The sequence below is a fragment of the Oncorhynchus mykiss genome, chromosome 13, assembly GCF_057628025.1.
Source record: "Oncorhynchus mykiss isolate SJ-2025 chromosome 13, ASM5762802v1, whole genome shotgun sequence".
NCBI classification, from domain to species: Eukaryota; Metazoa; Chordata; class Actinopteri; order Salmoniformes; family Salmonidae; genus Oncorhynchus; species Oncorhynchus mykiss.
Genome location: NC_143034.1, coordinates 7,819,009 through 7,838,707, shown reverse-complemented (window position 1 = coordinate 7,838,707; position 19,699 = coordinate 7,819,009). Strand labels below are relative to the sequence as shown.

At 40.6% G+C, this 19,699-nt stretch overlaps 1 protein-coding gene across 6 annotated transcripts in view; it reads right to left on the bottom strand.

Annotated features, from left to right (window-relative positions):
- The window catches only part of mslnb (mesothelin b), a 133,706-nt gene that overhangs the window by 55,973 nt on the left and 58,034 nt on the right, over positions 1-19,699 (bottom strand). For 2 of the 6 annotated variants that reach the window (XM_090194767.1, XM_090194772.1), the window contains 57 exons: positions 18,975-19,075; positions 18,765-18,883; positions 18,373-18,549; positions 18,225-18,256; positions 18,019-18,116; positions 17,883-17,911; positions 17,698-17,719; positions 17,550-17,577; positions 17,178-17,262; positions 16,604-16,750; positions 16,165-16,376; positions 15,751-15,851; positions 15,411-15,529; positions 15,143-15,319; positions 15,001-15,032; positions 14,764-14,861; positions 14,632-14,660; positions 14,447-14,468; positions 14,300-14,327; positions 13,926-14,010; positions 13,359-13,505; positions 12,920-13,131; positions 12,264-12,364; positions 11,924-12,042; positions 11,651-11,827; positions 11,515-11,546; positions 11,294-11,391; positions 11,162-11,184; positions 10,635-10,656; positions 10,490-10,517; positions 10,297-10,381; positions 10,012-10,158; positions 9,592-9,803; positions 8,063-8,163; positions 7,853-7,971; positions 7,461-7,637; positions 7,319-7,350; positions 7,113-7,210; positions 6,976-7,004; positions 6,795-6,816; positions 6,648-6,675; positions 6,274-6,358; positions 5,555-5,701; positions 5,116-5,327; positions 4,812-4,912; positions 4,474-4,592; positions 4,206-4,382; positions 4,016-4,047; positions 3,795-3,892; positions 3,663-3,685; positions 2,528-2,549; positions 2,383-2,410; positions 2,190-2,274; positions 1,905-2,051; positions 1,480-1,691; positions 387-487; positions 177-295 (listed from right to left, as the gene is read on the bottom strand). In XM_090194767.1, the coding sequence (XP_090050893.1) occupies positions 177-295; positions 387-487; positions 1,480-1,691; positions 1,905-2,051; positions 2,190-2,274; positions 2,383-2,410; positions 2,528-2,549; positions 3,663-3,685; positions 3,795-3,892; positions 4,016-4,047; positions 4,206-4,382; positions 4,474-4,592; positions 4,812-4,912; positions 5,116-5,327; positions 5,555-5,701; positions 6,274-6,358; positions 6,648-6,675; positions 6,795-6,816; positions 6,976-7,004; positions 7,113-7,210; positions 7,319-7,350; positions 7,461-7,637; positions 7,853-7,971; positions 8,063-8,163; positions 9,592-9,803; positions 10,012-10,158; positions 10,297-10,381; positions 10,490-10,517; positions 10,635-10,656; positions 11,162-11,184; positions 11,294-11,391; positions 11,515-11,546; positions 11,651-11,827; positions 11,924-12,042; positions 12,264-12,364; positions 12,920-13,131; positions 13,359-13,505; positions 13,926-14,010; positions 14,300-14,327; positions 14,447-14,468; positions 14,632-14,660; positions 14,764-14,861; positions 15,001-15,032; positions 15,143-15,319; positions 15,411-15,529; positions 15,751-15,851; positions 16,165-16,376; positions 16,604-16,750; positions 17,178-17,262; positions 17,550-17,577; positions 17,698-17,719; positions 17,883-17,911; positions 18,019-18,116; positions 18,225-18,256; positions 18,373-18,549; positions 18,765-18,883; positions 18,975-19,075 (5,458 nt within the window). The remainder of the gene's footprint in view (positions 1-176; positions 296-386; positions 488-1,479; positions 1,692-1,904; positions 2,052-2,189; positions 2,275-2,382; positions 2,411-2,527; positions 2,550-3,662; positions 3,686-3,794; positions 3,893-4,015; positions 4,048-4,205; positions 4,383-4,473; positions 4,593-4,811; positions 4,913-5,115; positions 5,328-5,554; positions 5,702-6,273; positions 6,359-6,647; positions 6,676-6,794; positions 6,817-6,975; positions 7,005-7,112; positions 7,211-7,318; positions 7,351-7,460; positions 7,638-7,852; positions 7,972-8,062; positions 8,164-9,591; positions 9,804-10,011; positions 10,159-10,296; positions 10,382-10,489; positions 10,518-10,634; positions 10,657-11,161; positions 11,185-11,293; positions 11,392-11,514; positions 11,547-11,650; positions 11,828-11,923; positions 12,043-12,263; positions 12,365-12,919; positions 13,132-13,358; positions 13,506-13,925; positions 14,011-14,299; positions 14,328-14,446; positions 14,469-14,631; positions 14,661-14,763; positions 14,862-15,000; positions 15,033-15,142; positions 15,320-15,410; positions 15,530-15,750; positions 15,852-16,164; positions 16,377-16,603; positions 16,751-17,177; positions 17,263-17,549; positions 17,578-17,697; positions 17,720-17,882; positions 17,912-18,018; positions 18,117-18,224; positions 18,257-18,372; positions 18,550-18,764; positions 18,884-18,974; positions 19,076-19,699) is intronic. The other 4 variants (XM_090194771.1, XM_090194770.1, XM_090194768.1 and 1 more) reach the window with 4 other exon arrangements.

Here is a 19,699-nt window from a genome sequence, read left to right as displayed (position 1 = left end):
CAAAACACCTTCTCCAACATCAAAAAACTGACATTTTAACCTGGGTGAACTGATCTGTGAAAACATTACTGAAGTACAGACTTAACTAGAATACTTTACAACCCATTTATTGTGTCCTTAGTAAAATATATGCATGTATAAACAAAGTGGCGTAGTCGGCAGAAAGTGAGACGTACAGGAGAGAAGTCTGTGTTGAGTTTCAACAGGTCGCTGAGGGACACCAGGACTGAAAACCGCCCCAGGTTCTTCTGCAGCCAGGCCACACTGCTGTTAGAGTTGGACACACAGCCAGAGTCTGGAGGGAGGAGACCGATTGGTTAAGGTCAAAGATTAAATGAAGATGAGGAACAGTTTGCTGCTTTTACTCTAGTTGCTATCTTCTATACCTGAGGAGTTTTTGGTCAGGAAGGGCTGGATGAAGTATTTGACCAGCAGCTCTTGTCTCATCTGGTCCATTTGGTCGAATTGATTGCTGAACTCCCTCAGTCTGTGAGAAAGGAAACAGAACATACTATCAGCTCGATATGAATCACATTAACCCTTTACTGCAGTGGGCTATATCAGGGTCACAGAGTGTTTCTTGGTGGTCTGAACTTTGAAACAGAAGTATTCGCCTCACACACGGTTATGGACTTTTAAAAAAGTACTCTGCCAGATATAGAGTTGAAATGTTTTACATTTTGATGTTTCATCCCAATATTACAGTTTATATTAATCACAAAAAAATGAAATGTTAACAAAACATTTTTGACATTTAAAAAACACTGCATTTTCTGAATTTTTTCTTTCTCTCACCAAATGAGTCCAATAGAGTGCTATTTGGTCATTTGACTGCAGGTAGTAGTCAAATTAATACACATTTATGCATTAATATCAATCTATTCAGGGATTCTTCATTATTTTGTCAATGAGGCCCTGTATCAACTTCCCCAGAGTCAGATGAACTTGTGGACACCATGTTTTTATGTCTCTGTGCCCGGTATGAAAGAAGTTAGACGTAGTTTCGCCAGACAATGCTAACTAGAGTTAGCGCCATGATTGGAAGTCTATGGGTATCTGCATAAACTTCCGGTCATTGACGCTAATGCTAGTTAGCAATTGCCTTAGCAGTAGTCTTCAGCAACTTCCTTTCAAACTGATCAGCGCAGAGACATAAAGATGGTATCCAAGAGTACATCTGTCTCTGGAGACGTAGGTAAATGGTCTCCCAAAGTATCCCCTTTAACCATTACATACATCTGTCTTTGGAGATGTAGGTAAATGGTCTCCCAAAGTATCCCCTTTAACCATTACATACATCTGTCTTTGGAGACGTAGGTAAATGGTCTCCCAAAGTATCCCCTTTAACCATTACATACATCTGTCTTTGGAGACGTAGGTAAATGGTCTCCCAAAGTATCCCCTTTAACCATTACATGCATCTGTCTCTGGAGAATAGGTAAATGGTCTCCCAAAGTATCCCCTTTAACCATTACATACATCTGTTGATACGAGTCACAGCTCAGGTTCTTGGTGCTGAGGCAGTGCAGAAACACTCCTGATGCAGACGGCAGGAACAGTCTCAGACGCCCAGAGAACCACTTCCTGATGACATCACTGTCTCTCAGCTGATCCTCAGTCAGTCTGTTGACCCGGATCTCTCCAATCACATCGAGCGCCTGGGATACTGCTGGACCAAGCACAGGTTTGGACTGGGGAGGAAGAGATCGGTCATTCAATAACAGAACAACAGGGCCACGTTCGGTTGCAAAACGCTCTCGAACGTTGCAGATAGAAAACGATGAATTGAACCGCCGTGATTCCTACATACTGTAGCATATTCCTATGTGAACTTTCCAAAACGTTGCGTCCTGCTGAACGCGCCCCACACATTTAAGGAACGTTGATCTACTGTATATTCTCACCATATTGGAGAACATGTCCAGAGCTTGGTCTAAGACAGAGGTCAGTTTGGTGAGGAGAACCTTCCACGTCTCTTTAGAGTGAGAGGAGTTGCCGGGCAGGTTACATCTCAGAAGAGACACCAGGTGTTCTGCAGTGAAGTCTTTCAGCTTCGAGAGAGAAGAAAAGATGATATATGGAGTCAATGAATGAATACATGCAGAGGGTTTTCTCTACCTTGGTGTATCTCTACAGTATCTCTTTGTCTCTCATCCACTAGAATCACGGCTGTAGTGGAAAAATCTCACCGATGCACAGGCATACTCCTCCAGGGTAAAGGTACAGGGCACGTTCGTTGTATTTGATGTCGCCAAATAACTTTGTAGCGAATCACTGTAGAAGAATCAAACAGAACAAACGGTCATATCACTGATCACCATAAGAGTTTTCTAAATGGATTAAGACCAGGTAGATCTAAGATATAGGTGATTAACTTGTTACCTGGCATTTCCTTCACAGACTCTGGTATCTGCAGGTGACCAGGAGAGAAAGAGACATACATGTTTAGATTTAGACTCTCATGCGGCAATATATATACGATACGGCAGGTGTCACATCTGTTGTTGCTGTCAGAGAAAACACTTACCGTTCGCTGGTGTTATTGGACACTGAAAAAGACAGAAGATATTATATTACAAAGGTATCAATAATAATAGGCAATTTCATTATAGTAGTCAATTACAGTAGTTAATTACAGTAGGTACATTACTTTTTGACAGTGGTCAATTACAGTAGTTACATTACTTCATTACAGTAGTCAATTACAGTAGTTACATTACCTCATTAAAGTAGTCAATTACAGTAGTTACATTACTACATTACAGTAGTCAATTACAGTAGTTACATTACTTCATTAAAGTAGTCAATTACAGTAGTTAATTACAGTCGTTACATTACTTTTTGACAGTGGTCAATTACAGTAGTTACAGTACCTCAGTACAGTAGTAAATTACAGTAGTTACATTACTTCATTACAGTAGTCAATTACAGTAGTTACATTACCTCATTACAGTAGTCAATTACAGTAGTTACCTTACCTCATTACAGTAGTCAATTACAGTAGTTACATTACTTCATTACAGTAGTCAATTACAGTAGTTACATTACCTCATTACAGCAGTCAATTACAGTAGTTACATTACCTCATTACAGCAGTCAATTATAGTAGTTACATTACTTCATTACAACAGTCAATTACAGTAGTTACATTACTTCATTACAGTAGTCAATTACAGTAGTTACATTACTTCATTGCAACAGTCAATTACAGTAGTTACATTACTTCATTACAGTAGTCAATTACAGTAGTTACATTACTTCATTGCAACAGTCAATTACAGTAGTTACATTACCTCATTACAGCAGTCAATTACAGTAGTTACATTACCTCATTACAGCAGTCAATTATAGTAGTTACATTACTTCATTACAACAGTCAATTACAGTAGTTACATTACTTCATTACAGTAGTCAATTACAGTAGTTACATTACTTCATTGCAACAGTCAATTACAGTAGTTACATTACTTCATTACAGTAGTCAATTACAGTAGTTACATTACTTCATTACAGTAGTCAATTACAGTAGTTACATTACTTCATTACAGTAGTCAATTACAGTAGTTACATTACCTCATTACAGTAGTCAATTACAGTAGTTACATTACTTCATTACAGTAGTCAATGAAAGATATAGTAACAAAAAAGAGATACATTCTCACCTTCATATTCATCGGCAAGCAATCTGTCAACAAAAGTTAGAAAACGCATTGAAAAATAGTCAGTTGATATATTGTTTTTAGTAATCTTATTCGTGTTAAAATAGTCACCGTGGTTAATGACGGACGACTGACCTTCTGGAGCGGTCTGCATCAGGTTGTCTATAATGGCCTGAATAACTGGCTCCATCTCTGGAGGTGCAGACGGTAAGGCCTGGTACAGACGCTCAAAGCTGAGACAGACACAGACAAACGGACATGTCAAAGTGTAGTAGTGGTGCTTTGTGGTTTTACAAGGTCATTAAGATAAAAAAAACGACCTCTTCATCGTTAAGACTTCTGTTGAATACACTTACATGGTCTTAAAGCTGTCACATGGTAGCATCATCTGAAAAGGACATCAAAGGGCTTCATCAATATAACAACAACAACAATAACATCAATATAACAACAACAACAATAACATCAATATAACAACAAGATAAAGTATCAATATCAGTTGAGAAACAAGTTAGAACTTGTGTTTACTAATGCACAAAGTGTTACCTCTTCAGAGAGCCTGACGAGGTGGTACAGGAACTCAGGGAGTCTCCTCTCCTTTGGTGACTCGGTCAGGTAGTCAAACACTGTGCTGACGATGACATCTTTCCCTGGAAGACCAGGAAGAGGCAACACCACCAGCTCTGCTGTCTGTTTTGGAGAGAGAACCTCCAGGGCTGACAACTGGAAGGAGAGGAGACAAGAAGGTTATCAATACTTGGACAAATATCTACGTATAATCATTGTGGCGTAGTCGGCAAAAAACGAGACGTACAGGAGAGAAGTCTGGGTTGAGATTCAACAGGTTCCCGAGGGACACAAGAACTGAGAACGGCCCCAAGTTCTTCTGCAGCCAGTCCACACTGCTGTTAGAGTTGGACACACAGCCAGAGTCTGGAGAGAAGGGGGATTATTAACATTCAGACATAAACATCAAAACACAAACATGCGAATGGCCTAAATCTATCCAAATTCGCAGGTCTACGTTGTGTAATGTTTTTATGTCATCACCAACTATAAAAAATACAAAATTATTGAAAAAACATTGTGATACACTTGAAAAACTAACCAATCAACAATTCAAAAACAAACATGCAATCAGATGATGATTACCTGATGTGGGTCGAGACAGGAAGGGGACGACCAGCTCCTTCAGAACCAGCTGCTGCTGCTCTAGGTTCATGTGAACAAACTGGGCTCCAAACTCCTTCACCCTGAAAGTAATACGTGAGTAATGGGTTTAAGTTATAAGGACCTAACATTTAGGGGACATAACATTATGAGGACCTAACACCTACATTATGAGGACCTAATACCTACATTATGAGGACCTAATACCTACATTATGAGGACCTAACACCTAACTTTGTGAGGACCTGACACACTAAGGTCATAAACCCAAATAGTAACCACTTACACAGCTTGGTAAGAGTCACAGCTGAGGTTCTTGGTGCTGAGGCAGTGCAGAAACCCTCCGGATGCAGACGGCAGAAACGGTCTCAGACGCCCAGAGAACAACTTCCTGATGACATCACTGTCTCTCAGCTGATCCTCAGTCAGTCTGTTGACCCTGATCTCTCCAATCACATCCAGCACCTGGGATAGTGCTGGGCCAATCACAGGCTCAGACTGGGGAGGAAGAGATGTGGTTGGTTACTTCAAGGTTTGGCAAACCCTGACCCGATACACTACATACTTACTTGAACTTTAACCTCAAACTAGGCCAACCCTAAACCATTCCTGGCCTTGAACACAATTGTTACATTTTTATGCTCTATTCGGAAACTCTAGGGCTGAGAAATTGGTTAAGTCGACATTGGTAAGGACACCCGCAATGTTTTCAGAATCAGACGTACCTGGATGGAGAGAAGTACAAGAGCCTGATCCAGAACTGCAGAAGATTTAGTGAAGAACAGCTTCCAGGTCTCTTTGGAGTCTGTGTTGTTCTCTGATAGTTTACATTTCAGCAGTGTGACCAGGTTCTCAGCTTTGAGGTCTTTCAGCTGTGGAAAAATATAAGTCCTTTAGCCATACTTCTTCCATTGCACATTGTTTCAACCTTTTAGGGAGTGAGGCAGTCCTAGTCCTTTTGGATGTTTTTTTGACTTTATTGAAGAGATGGTCAAGTGTAGGAAAGACGGAGGGTGAGTCAAAGGGCTGTGGGACGGATTTGAACCGAGGGACTGTAACTGCTCGACCACACGTCACTTTCCACTGTAGTTAACATGAACCACCAGTGAATGTTTATTTATTTATTTTACTAGGCAAGTCATTCACTTAAGAACAAATTCTTATTTTCAATGACGGCCTAGGAACAGTGGGTTTAAGTGCCTGTTCAGGGGCAGAATGACAGATTTGTACCTTGTCAGCTCGGGGGTTTGAACTTGCAACCTTCCGGTTCCTAGTCCAACACTCTAACCACTATGATACCCTGCCACCCCAATATAACTACTCGAAATGTTAAATGTAGTGTTTTTTTCTGTGACTCGTAAACACAGAAAGCCAAAGGCTATAAGCACAAAGCCAGTGATATATAAGTAGAAACATGATTGTCTCAAGACAGTTCAACCCAGACCTGTGAGCAGGTGTATTGTTTGATGCTGTAGTCACATAGACGTCCCGGCGAGATCCCAGAGTCCAAGAGCTGTTGTAGAGCCGAGCTTTAACACGGGTAAGACAGAAGTATCAGTGTCAAACTCACAACCAACTCTCACAATCAGGATCCGTGTGTTTCAATCATTTGGATGGACTAGGTTTGCAGAATTCTGGGAAGTTTCCCAAAACGCCCAACTTTTCAGAAAAACAGTTTGGAAGATTCCAGATAACTTGATTATTTCCTCCTTATTCTTTACATCTTCCAACCAAGAATAAATATATATATATATGAATTTTGGGACAGTTACAAGAATGTTGCAACCCTAGTCTGGTCTGAATAATGTCTTACTGTACCTGTCAACTCCGGCACAGACTCTTGTTGCTGAGAGAGATGAAAAGAAAAATAAGGATACAGAACATTTGATATTGGATTAAATGTGCAGTTCTGGGATAAAGAATATGGGTTCAGTATCAAGTTGTTGTCTACTAAACTACATTTACCATTGTGTGATGACACTGGACACTAGAAAAAAGAGAGACAAAATAATAATTAAGGAAAGTCTCTGAGAGGAGTCTTACTGTTGTCCATTCCTCCTATGTTCAGTTCAGGGTAATATAAGAAGCATAAAGAACAATGTTCTTTCACAATCTGGAAACATTTTTATGATATGAACTGACTTGCCTGTTGGTTAACTGGTACCAGAGAACAATCTATTCACATGAAAACAAAATACAAAGAGATTAAATTGAGTAAAAAAAAAATTAAAACAAATTATATCTGGAATCTGATTTGAGAAAAAGACAGTGCTCCTGACTCACCCATTGGTGCAGATTCTGTGAGGTCATAAACACTGGCCCAGATGATTGGCTCCATCTCTTGAGGCAACGCTGACATGGCTTGGTACAGCCTCACAAAACTTTGGAAAACAAAAACAATGTCATTTAAAAGATTGGTCTCTTTAATATTTTTTAGATCCGCATATCATGGATCGCCTAATCAACCTATTGTCTCAAGTCAGACTTACATGGTCTGGTAGACCGTGCAGTTGACTGGAGTCTGGGGAGAGGATAGAAGTTAACATCAACATATTGAAGCAAGACTACAATGTTTTTTTAACTCAAAGACAGCTTTACAAGGTGTTTACTAATAATCTTTGGGGTCATTACCACCACAGACAGCCTGGAAAGGTGGTACAGGAACTCAGGGAGTCTCCTCTCCTTTGGTGACATAGACAGGAAGTCAAACACTGTGTTGATGATGACATCTTTCCCTGGAAGACCAGGAAGAGGCAACACCACCAGCTCTGCTGTCTGCTTTGGAGAGAGAACCTCCAGGGCTGACAACTGGAAGGAGAAAGGTGGAAAGAGAGAGATTGTAATGTTCAAAACACCTTCTCCAACATCAAAAAACTGACATTTTAACCTGGGTGAACTGATCTGTGAAAACATTACTGATGTACAGACTTAACTAGAATACTTTACAACCCATTTATTGTGTCCTTAGTAAAATATATGCATGTATAAACAAAGTGGCGTAGTCGGCAGAAAGTGAGACGTACAGGAGAGAAGTCTGTGTTGAGTTTCAACAGGTCGCTGAGGGACACCAGGACTGAAAACCGCCCCAGGTTCTTCTGCAGCCAGGCCACACTGCTGTTAGAGTTGGACACACAGCCAGAGTCTGGAGGGAGGAGACCGATTGGTTAAGTTCAAAGATTAAATGAAGATGAGGAACAGTTTGCTGCTTTTACTCTAGTTGCTATCTTCCACACCTGAGGAGTTTTTGGTCAGGAAGGTCTGGATGAAGTATTTGACCACCAGCTCTTGTCTCATCTGGTCCATTTGGTCAAATTGATTGCTGAACTCCCTCAGTCTGTGAGAAAGGAAATATAAATCATGAAGCCTCTAGATACGAGGTCCGCGCGGGACCTCTACTGGGAGCATCTTCCTAGAAAAGTTGCTCTAGCGTTTGAACGGTTTGAGCAGGACCCGATAGAAGGGAAGAGGACGACTGCGACAGAATCTGCTCAGAATGACTGGAGAAAATGAATTGAAAGCAATGATGACCTTTTCTTCTGCACAGAAGATCAGGCACATTTAATGCCTAAAGATCTTCCCTGGTGTTTTCCTGACCTTTCCAATACATTTCTGCTGCATTTCCAACACTTTAAACCACACTTCCTTCTGACTGAAATGTGTCATTACCCAATTAGACATTTCAACTGTGATATTTAGTGCTTCTGACTGAAATTTGGCATTACCCAATTAGACATTTCAACTGTGATATTTAGTGCTTCTGACTGAAATTTGGCATTACCCAATTAGACATTTCAACTGTGATATTTAGTGCTTCTGACTGAAATTTGGCATTACCCCAATTAGACATTTCAACTGTAGTATTTAGTGCTTCTGACTGAAATGTGGCATTACCCCAATTAGACATTTCAACTGTGATATTTAGTGCTTCTGACTGAAATTTGGCATTACCCCAATTAGACATTTCAACTGTAGTATTTAGTGCTTCTGACTGAAATGTGGCATTACCCAATTAGACATTTCAACTGTGATATTTAGTGCTCCTGACTGAAATGTTGCATTACCCAATTAGACATTTCAACTGTGATATTTAGTGCTTCTGACTGAAATTTGGCATTAACCCCATTTAGACATTTCAACTGTGATATTTAGTGCTTCTGACTGAAATGTGGCATTACCCAATTAGACATTTCAACTGTGATATTTAGTGCTTTCATTGAGGTAATGGCAATAAGGTACACTTCTAAAATTTCATCAAATACTATATTGACATGTGTTTCAGATACCACTAGATGTTCTTAAATAGAGAATGAAAAAGCTTGATGAAAACAAATGATGTGTTAGGGCAGTAAATATCCTTGAGAAAACACTTTGTTTCTAGAGGGTTAACCCTCTGGGCGCGACGTCCTTAATGGTGGGTTAACCCCTGACCCCTGACCCCAACTCATGATTTCACCCCTTGTGTTTGACCTAGAAATATCCAGGAAATTGTATTGGATTCCTCTCAGTCAGCTGAACGCACCAATATCTGCTACTAATTGCTGGGACAAACAGAGTCCCCTCCTGAGGGGTATTGTCAAGACAACATGGTATATAAAATATTCTTTGACATACCACTGTCAAATGTTGTATAGCTAAAGAGGACCTAAATTATGAGGACCTAAATTATGAGGACCTAAATTATGAGGACCTAAATTATGAGGACCTAAATTATGAGGACCTAAATTATGAGGACCTAGTGTTACGAGGCGGTTATAAAACATACATCTGTTGATACGAGTCACAGCTGAGGTTCTTGGTGCTGAGGCAGTGCAGAAACACTCCTGATGCAGACGGCAGGAACGCTCTCAGACGGCCAGAGAACCACTTCCTGATGACATCACTGTCTCTCAGCTGATCCTCAGTCAGTCTGTTGACCCGGATCTCTCCAATCACATCGAGCGCCTGGGATACTGCTGGACCAATGACAGGTTTGGACTGGGGAGGAAGAGGTCGGGCATTCAATAACAGAACAACAGGGCCACGTTCGGTTGCAAAACACTCTCGAACGTTGCAGATAGAACACCATGAATAGAACCGCCGTGATTCCTACATGGCATATTCCTATGTGAACTTTCCAAAACGTTGCGTCCTGCTGAACGCGCCCCACACATTTAAGGAATGTTGATCTACTGTATATTCTCACCATATTGGAGAACATGTCCAGAGCTTGGTCTAAGACAGAGGTCAGTTTGGTGAGGAGAACCTTCCACGTCTCTTTAGAGTGAGAGGAGTTGCCGGGCAGGTTACATCTCAGAAGAGACACCAGGTGTTCTGCAGTGAAGTCTTTCAGCTTCGAGAGAGAAGAAAAGATGATATATGGAGTCAATGAATGAATACATGCAGAGGGTTTTCTCTACCTTGGTGTATCTCTACAGTATCTCTTTGTCTCTCATCCACTAGAATCACGGCTGTAGTGGAAAAATCTCACCGATGCACAGGCATACTCCTCCAGGGTAAAGGTACAGGGCACGTTCGTTGTATTTGATGTCGCCAAATAACTTTGTAGCGAATCACTGTAGAAGAATCAAACAGAACAAACGGTCATATCACTGATCACCATAAGAGTTTTCTAAATGGATTAAGACCAGGTAGATCTAAGATATAGGTGATTAACTTGTTACCTGGCATTTCCTTCACAGACTCTGGTATCTGCAGGTGACCAGGAGAGAAAGAGACATACATGTTTAGATTTAGACTCTCATGCGGCAATATATATACGATACGGCAGGTGTCACATCTGTTGTTGCTGTCAGAGAAAACACTTACCGTTCGCTGGTGTTATTGGACACTGAAAAAGACAGAAGATATTATATTACAAAGGTATCAATAATAATAGGCAATTTCATTATAGTAGTCAATTACAGTAGTTAATTACAGTAGGTACATTACTTTTTGACAGTGGTCAATTACAGTAGTTACATTACTTCATTACAGTAGTCAATTACAGTAGTTACATTACTTCATTACAGTAGTCAATTAGAGTAGTTACATTACTTAATTACAGTAGTCAATTGCAGTAGTTACATTACCTCATTACAGCAGTCAATTACAGTAGTTACATTACCTCATTACAGCAGTCAATTACAGTAGTTACATTACCTCATTACAGCAGTCAATTATAGTAGTTACATTACTTCATTACAGTAGTCAATTATAGTAGTTACATTACTTCATTGCAACAGTCAATTACAGTAGTTACATTACTTCATTACAGTAGTCAATTACAGTAGTTACATTACTTCATTACAGTAGTCAATGAAAGATATAATAACAAAAAATAAATACATTCTCACCTTCATATTCATCGGCAAGCAATCTGTCAACAAAAGTTAGAAAACGCATTGAAAAATAGTCAGTCGATATATTGTTTTTAGTAATCTTATTCGTGGTAAAATAGTCAACGTGGTTAATGAAGGACGACTGACCTTCTGGAGCGGTCTGCATCAGGTTGTCTATAATGGCCTGAATAACTGGCTCCGTCTCTGGAGGTGCAGACGGTAAGGCCTGGTACAGACGCTCAAAGCTGAGACAGACACAGACAAACGGACATGTCAAAGTGTAGTAGTGGTGCTTTGTGGTTTTACAAGGTCATTAAGATAAAAAAAACGACCTCTTCATCGTTAAGACTTCTGTTGAATACACTTACATGGTCTTAAAGCTGTCACATGGTAGCATCATCTGAAAAAGACATCAATATAACATCAATATAACAACAAGATAAAGTATCAATATCAGTTGAGAAACAAGTTAGAACTTGTGTTTACTAATGCACAAAGTGTTACCTCTTCAGAGAGCCTGACGAGGTGGTACAGGAACTCAGGGAGTCTCCTCTCCTTTGGTGACTCGGTCAGGTAGTCAAACACTGTGTTGACGATGACATCTTTCCCTGGAAGACCAGGAAGAGGCAACACCACCAGCTCAGCTGTCTGTTTTGGAGAGAGAACCTCCAGGGCTGACAACTGGAAGGAGAGGAGACAAGAAGGTTATCAATACTTGGTAAGGACAAATATCTACGAATAATCATTGTGGCGTAGTCGGCAGAAAACGAGACGTACAGGAGAGAAGTCTGTGTTGAGATTCAACAGGTTCCCGAGGGACACAAGAACTGAGAATGGCCCCAAGTTCTTCTGCAGCCAGTCCACACTGCTGTTAGAGTTGGACACACAGCCAGAGTCTGGAGGGAAGGGGGATTATTAACATACAGACATAAACATCAAAACACAAACATGCGAATGGCCTAAACCTATCCAAATTCGCAGGTCTACTTTGTGTAATGTTTTTATATGTCATCACCAAATATAAAAAATAAAAAATAAATGAAAAAACATTGTGATACACTTGAAAAACTAACCAATCAACAACTCAAAAACAAACATCGAATCAGCTGATGATTACCTGATGTGGGTCGAGACAGGAAGGGGACGACCAGCTCCTTCAGAACCAGCTGCTGCTGCTCTAGGTTCATGTGATCAAACTGGGCTCCAAACTCCTTCACCCTGAAAGTAATATGTGAGTAATGTGTATAAGTTATAAGGACCTAACATTTAGGGGACATAACATTATGAGGACCTAATACCTACAGTATGAGGACCTAATACCTACATTATGAGGACCTAATACCTACATTATGAGGACCTAATAGCTACATTATGAGGACCTAATACCTACATTATGAGGACCTAATACCTACATTATGATGACCTAATACCTACATTATGAGGACCTAATACCGACATTATGAGGTCCTAATACCTACATTATGAGGACCTAATACCTACATTATGAGGACCTAATACCTACATTATGAGGACCTAATACCTACATTATGAGGACCTACTACCTACATTATGAGGACCTAATACCTACATTATGAGGACCTACTACCTACATTATGAGGACCTAATACCTACATTATGAGGACCTAATACCTACATTATGAGGACCTAATACCTACATTATGAGGACCTAATATCTACATTATGAGGACCTAACACCTAACTTTGTGAGGACCTGACACACTAAGGTCATAAACCCAAATAGTAACCACTTACACAGCTTGGTAAGAGTCACAGCTGAGGTTCTTGGTGCTGAGGCAGTGCAGAAACTCTCCTGATGAAGACGGCAGAAACACTCTCAGACGCCCAGAGAACAACTTCCTGATGACAACACTGTCTCTCAGCTGATCCTCAGTCAGTCTGTTGACCCTGATCTCTCCAATCGCATCCAGCACCTGGGATAGTGCTGGGCCAATCACAGGCTCAGACTGGGGAGGAAGAGATGTGGTTGGTTACTTCAAGGTTTGGCAAACCCTGACCCGATACACCACATACTTACTTGAACTTTAACCTAAAACTAGGCCAACCCTAAACCATTCCTGGCCTTGAACACAATTGTTAAATTTTTATGCTCTATTCGGAAACTCTAGGGCTGAGAAATTGGTTAAGTCGACATTGGTAAGGACACCCGCAATGTTTTCAGAATCAGACGTACCTGGTTGGAGAGAAGTACAAGAGCCTGATCCAGAACTGCAGAAGCTTTAGCGAAGAACAGCTTCCAGGTCTCTTTGGAGTCTGTGTTGTTCTCTGATAGTTTACATTTCAGCAGTGTGACCAGGTTCTCAGCTTTGAGGTCTTTCAGCTGTGGGAAAGATAAGTCCTTTAGCCACTAATACTTCTTCCATACTTCTTTCATTGCACATTGTTTCAACCTTTTAGGGAGTAAGGCAGTCCTAGTCCTTTTGGATGTTTTTTTGACTTTATTGAAGATATGGTCAAGTGTAGGAAAGACGGAGGGTGAGTCAAAGGGCTGTGGGACGGATTTGAACCGACTCTGACATACATGACACGTGTGCCGGGGTCAGCGACTGTAACTGCTCGACCACACGTCACTTTCCACTGTAGTTAACATAAACCACCAGTGAATGTTTATAACTAATCCAAATGTTAAATGTAGTGTTTTTTTCTGTGACTCGTAAAAACAGAAAGCCAAAGGCTACAAGCACAAAGCCAGTGATCTATAAGTACAAACATGATTGTCTCAAGACAGTTCAACCCAGACCTGTGAGCAGGTGTATTGTTTAATGCTGAAGTCACATAGACGTCCCGTCGAGATCCCAGAGTCCAAGAGCTGTTGTAGAGCCGAGCTATAACACGGGTAAGACAGAAGTATCAGTGTCAAACTCACAACCAACTCTCACAATCAGGATCCGTGTGTTTCAATCATTTGGATGGACTAGGTTTGCAAAATCCTGGGAAGTTTCCCAAAACGCCCAACTTTTCAGAAAAACTTTTTGGAAAATTCCAGATAACTTGATTATTTCCTCCTTATTCTTTACATCTTCCAACCAATAATAAAAAAAAATATATATGAATTTTAGGACAATTACAATAATTTTGCAACCCTAGTCTGGTCTGAATAATGTCTTACTGTACCTGTCAACTCCGGCACAGACTCTTGTTCCTGAGAGAGATGAAAAGAAAAATAAGGATACAGAACATTTGATATTGGATTAAATGTGCAGTTCTGGGATAAAGAATGGGGGTTCAGTATCAAGTTGTTGTTTCCTAAACTAAATTGACCATTGTGCGATGACACTGGACACTAGAAAAAAAAGAGAGACAAAATAATAATTAAGGAAAGTCTCTGAGAAGAGTCGTACTGTTGTCCATTCCTCCTATGTTCAGTTCAGGGTAATATAAGAAGCATAAAGAACAATTTTCTTTCACAATCTGGAAACATTTTTATGATACATGAACTGACTTGCCTGTTGGTTAACTGGTACCAGAGAACAATCTATTCACATGAAAACAAAATACAAAGAGATTAAATTGAGTAAAAAAATATAATAATAATATCTGGAATCTGATTTGAGAAAAAGACAGCGCTCCTGACTCACCCATTGGTGCAGATTCTGTGAGGTCATAAACACTGGCCCAGATGATTGGCTCCATCTCTTGAGGCAACGCTGACATGGCTTGGTACAGCCTCACAAAACTGTGGAAAACAAAAACAATGTCATTTAAAAGATTGGTATCTTTAATCTTTTCACATGAACATAGAGAATATTTATGCAATTAATAGATCCGCATATCATGGATCGCCTAATCAACCTATTGTCTCAAGTCAGACTTACATGGTCTGGTACACCGTGCAGTTGACTGGAGTCTGGGGAGAGGATAGAAGTTAACATCAACATATTGAAGCAAGACTACAATGTTTTTTTAACTCAAAGACAGATTTACAAGGTGTTTACTAATAATCTTTGGGGTCATTACCACCACAGACAGCCTGGAAAGGTGGTACAGGAACTCAGGGAGTCTCCTCTCCTTTGGTGACTTAGACAGGAAGTCAAACACTGTGTTGATGATGACATCTTTCCCTGGAAGACCAGGAAGAGGCAACACCACCAGCTCTGCTGTCTGCTTTGGAGAGAGAACCTCCAGGGCTGACAACTGGAAGGAGAGGAGACGGTTATCAATACTTGATAAGGACAAATATCTATGAATAATCATTGTGGCGTAGTCGGCAGAAAACGAGACGTACAGGAGAGAAGTCTGTGTTGAGATTCAACAGGTTCCCGAGGGACACAAGAACTGAGAACAGCCCCAAGTTCTTCTGCAACCAGTCCACACTGCTGTTAGAGTTGGACACACAGCCAGAGTCTAGAGAGAAGGGGGATTATTAACATACAGACATAAACATCAAAACACAAACATGCGAAAGGCCTAAACCTATCCAAATTCGCAGGTCTACGTTGTGTAATGTTTTTATATGTCATCACCAACTATAAAAAATAAAAAATAATTGAAAAAACATTGTGATATACTTGAAAAACGAACCAATCAACAACTCAATTACAAACATCGAATCAGCTGATGATTACCTGATGTGGGTCGAGACAGGAAGGGGACGACCAGCTCCTTCAGATCCAGCTGCTGCTGCTCTAGGTTCATGTGATCAAACTGGGCTCCAAACTCCTTCACCCTGAAAGTGATACGTGAGTAATGTGTATAAGTTATAAGGACCTAACATTTAGGGGACATAACATTATGAGGACCTAACACCTACATTATGAGGACCTAATACCTACATTATGAGGTCCTAATACCTACATTATGAGGACCTAATACCTACATTATGAGGACCTAATACCTACATTATGAGGACCTAATACCTACATTATGAGGACCTAATACCTACATTATGAGGACCTAATACCTACATTATGAGGACCTAACACCTAACTTTGTGAGGACCTGACACACTAAGGTCATAAACCCAAATAGTAACCACTTACACAGCTTGGTAAGAGTCACAGCTGAGGTTCTTGGTGCTGAGGCAGTGCAGAAACCCTCCGGATGCAGACGGCAGAAACACTCTCAGACGCCCAGAGAACAACTTCCTGATGACATCACTGTCTCTCAGCTGATCCTCAGTCAGTCTGTTGACCCTGATCTCTCCAATCACATCCAGCACCTGGGATAGTGCTGGGCCAATCACAGGCTCAGACTGGGGAGGAAGAGATGTGGTTGGTTACTTCAAGGTTTGGCAAACCCTGACCCGATACACCACATACTTACTTGAACTTTAACCTCAAACTAGGCCAACCCTAAACCATTCCTGGCCTTGAACACAATTGTTAAATTTGTATGCTCTATTCGGAAACTCTAGGGCTGAGAAATTGGTTAAGTCAACATTGGTAAGGACACCCGCAATGTTTTCAGAATCAGACGTACCTGGTTGGAGAGAAGTACAAGAGCCTGATCCAGAACTGCAGAAGCTTTAGTGAATAACAGCTTCCAGGTCTCTTTGGAGTCTGTGTTGTTCTCTGATAGTTTACATTTCAGCAGTGTGACCAGGTTCTCAGCTTTGAGGTCTTTCAGCTGTGGAAAAAGATAAGTCCTTTAGCCACTAATACTTCTTCCATACTTCTTCCATTGCACATTGTTTCAACCTTTTAGGGAGGGAGGCAGTCCTAGTCCTTTGTGATGTTTTTTTGACTTTATTGAAGAGATGGTCAAGTCTACACTACACAAAGACGGAGGGTGAGTCAAAGGGCTGTGGGACGGATTTGAACCGACTCTGACATACATGACACGTGTGCCGGGGTCAGCGACTGTAACTGCTCGAACACACGTCACTTTCCACTGTAGTTAACATAAACCACCAGTGAATGTTTATAACTAATCCAAATGTTAAATGTAGTGTTTTTTTCTGTGACTCGTAAATACAGAAAGCCAAAGGCTATAAGCACAAAGCCAGTGATATATAAGTACAAACATGATTGTCTCAAGACAGTTCAACCCAGACCTGTGAGCAGGCGTATTGTTGGATGCTGAAGTCACATAGACGTCCCGGCGAGATCCCAGAGTCCAAGAGCTGTTGTAGAGCCGAGCTTTAACACGGGTAAGACAGAAGTATCAGTGTCAAACTCACAACCAACTCTCACAATCAGGATCCGCGTGTTTCAATCATTTGGATGGACTAGGTTTGCAAAATTCTGGGAAGTTTCCCAAAATGCCCAATTTTTCAGAAAAACAGTTTGGAAGATTCCAGATAACTTGATTATTTCCTCCTTATTCTTTACATCTTCCAACCAAGAATAAATATATATATATGAATTTTGGGACAATTACAAGAATTTTGCAACCCTAGTCTGGTCTGAATAATGTCTTACTATACCTGTCAACTCCGACACAGACTCTTGTTGCTGAGAGAGATAAAAATACAAAATAAGGATACAGAACATTTGATATTGGATTAAATGTGCAGTTCTGGGATAAAGATTGGGGGTTCAGTATCAAGTTGTTGTTTACTAAACTACATTTACCATTGTGTGATGACACTGGACACTAGAAAAAAAAGAGAGACAAAATAATAATTAAGGAAAGTCTCTGAGAAGAGTCTTACTGTTGTCCATTCCTCCTATGTTCAGTTCAGGGTAATATAAGAAGCATAAAGAACAATGTTCTTTCACAATCTGGAAACATTTTAATGATACATGAACTGACTTGCCTGTTGGTTAACTGGTACCAGAGAACAATCTATTCACATGAAAACAAAATACAAAGAGATTAAATTGAGTAAAAAAATAAAAATAATAATAATATCTGGAATCTGATTTGAGAAAAAGACAGTGCTCCTGACTCACCCATTGGTGCAGATTCTGTGAGGTCATAAACACTGGCCCATATTATTGGCTCCATCTCTTGAGGCAACGCTGACATGGCTTGGTACAGCCTCACAAAACTGTGGAAAACAAAAACAATGTCATTTAAAAGATTGGTCTCTTTAATATTTTCTAGATCCGCATATCATGGATCGCCTAATCAACCTATTGTCTCAAGTTTGACTTACATGGTCTGGTACACCGTGCAGCCGACTGGAGTCTGGGGAGAGGATAGAAGTTAACATCACCATAATGAAGCAAGACTACAATGTTTTTTTCAGTTAACTCAAAGACAGCTTTACAAGTTGGTTTACTAATAATCTTTGGGGTCATTACCACCACAGACAGCCTGGAAAGGTGGTACAGGAACTCAGGGAGTCTCCTCTCCTTTGGTGACTTAGACAGGAAGTCAAACACTGTGTTGATGATGACATCTTTCCCTGGAAGACCAGGAAGAGGCAACACCACCAGCTCTGCTGTCTGCTTTGGAGAGAGAACCTCCAGGGCTGACAACTGGAAGGAGAAAGGTGGAAAGAGAGAGATTGTAATGTTCAAAACACCTTCTCCAACATCAAAAAACTGACATTTTAACCTGGGTGAACTGATCTGTGAAAACATTACTGATGTACAGACTTAACTAGAATACTTTACAACCCATTTATTGTGTCCTTAATAAAATATATGTATGTATAAAGAAAGTGGCGTAGTCGGCAGAAAGTGAGACGTACAGGAGAGAAGTCTGTGTTGAGTTTCAACATGTCGCTGAGGGACACCAGGACTGAAAACCGCCCCAGGTTCTTCTGCAGCCAGGCCACACTGCTGTTAGAGTTGGACACACAGCCAGAGTCTGGAGGGAAGATACCGATTGGTTAAGGTCAAAGATTAAATGAAGATGAGGAACAGTTTGCTGCTTTTACTCTAGTTGCTATCTTCCATACCTGAGGAGTTTTTGGTCAGGAAGGGCTGGATGAAGTATTTGACCACCAGCTCTTGTCTCATCTGGTCCATTTGGTCGAATTGATTGCTGAACTCCCTCAGTCTGTGAGAAAGGAAATATAGATCATGAAGCCTCTAGATACAAGGTCCGCGCGGGACCTCTACCGGGAGCATCTTCCTAGAAAAGTTGCTCTAGCGTTTGAACGGTTTGAGCAGGACTCGATAGAAGGGAAGAGGACGACTGCGAAAGAATCTGCTCAGAATGACTGGAGAAAATGAATTGAAAGCAATGATGACCGTTTCTTCTACACAGAAGATCAGGCACATTTATTGCCTAAAGATCTTCCCTGATGTTTTCCTGACCTTTCCAATACATTTCTGCTGCATTTCCAACACTTTAAACCACACTTCCTTCTGACTGAAATTTGGCATTACCCAATGAGACATTTCAACTGTGATATGTAGTGCTTCTGACTGAAATTTGGCATTACCCAATTAGACATTTCAACTGTGATATTTAGTGCTTTCATTGAGGTAATGGCAATAAGGTACACTTCTAATGTTTCATCAAATGCTATATTGACATGTGTTTCAGATACCACTAGATGTTCTTAAATAGAGAATGAAAAAGCTTGATGAAAACAAATGATGTGTTAGGGCAGTAAATATCCTTGAGAAAACACTTTGTTTCTAGAGGGTTAACCATCTGGGCGCGACGTCCTTAATG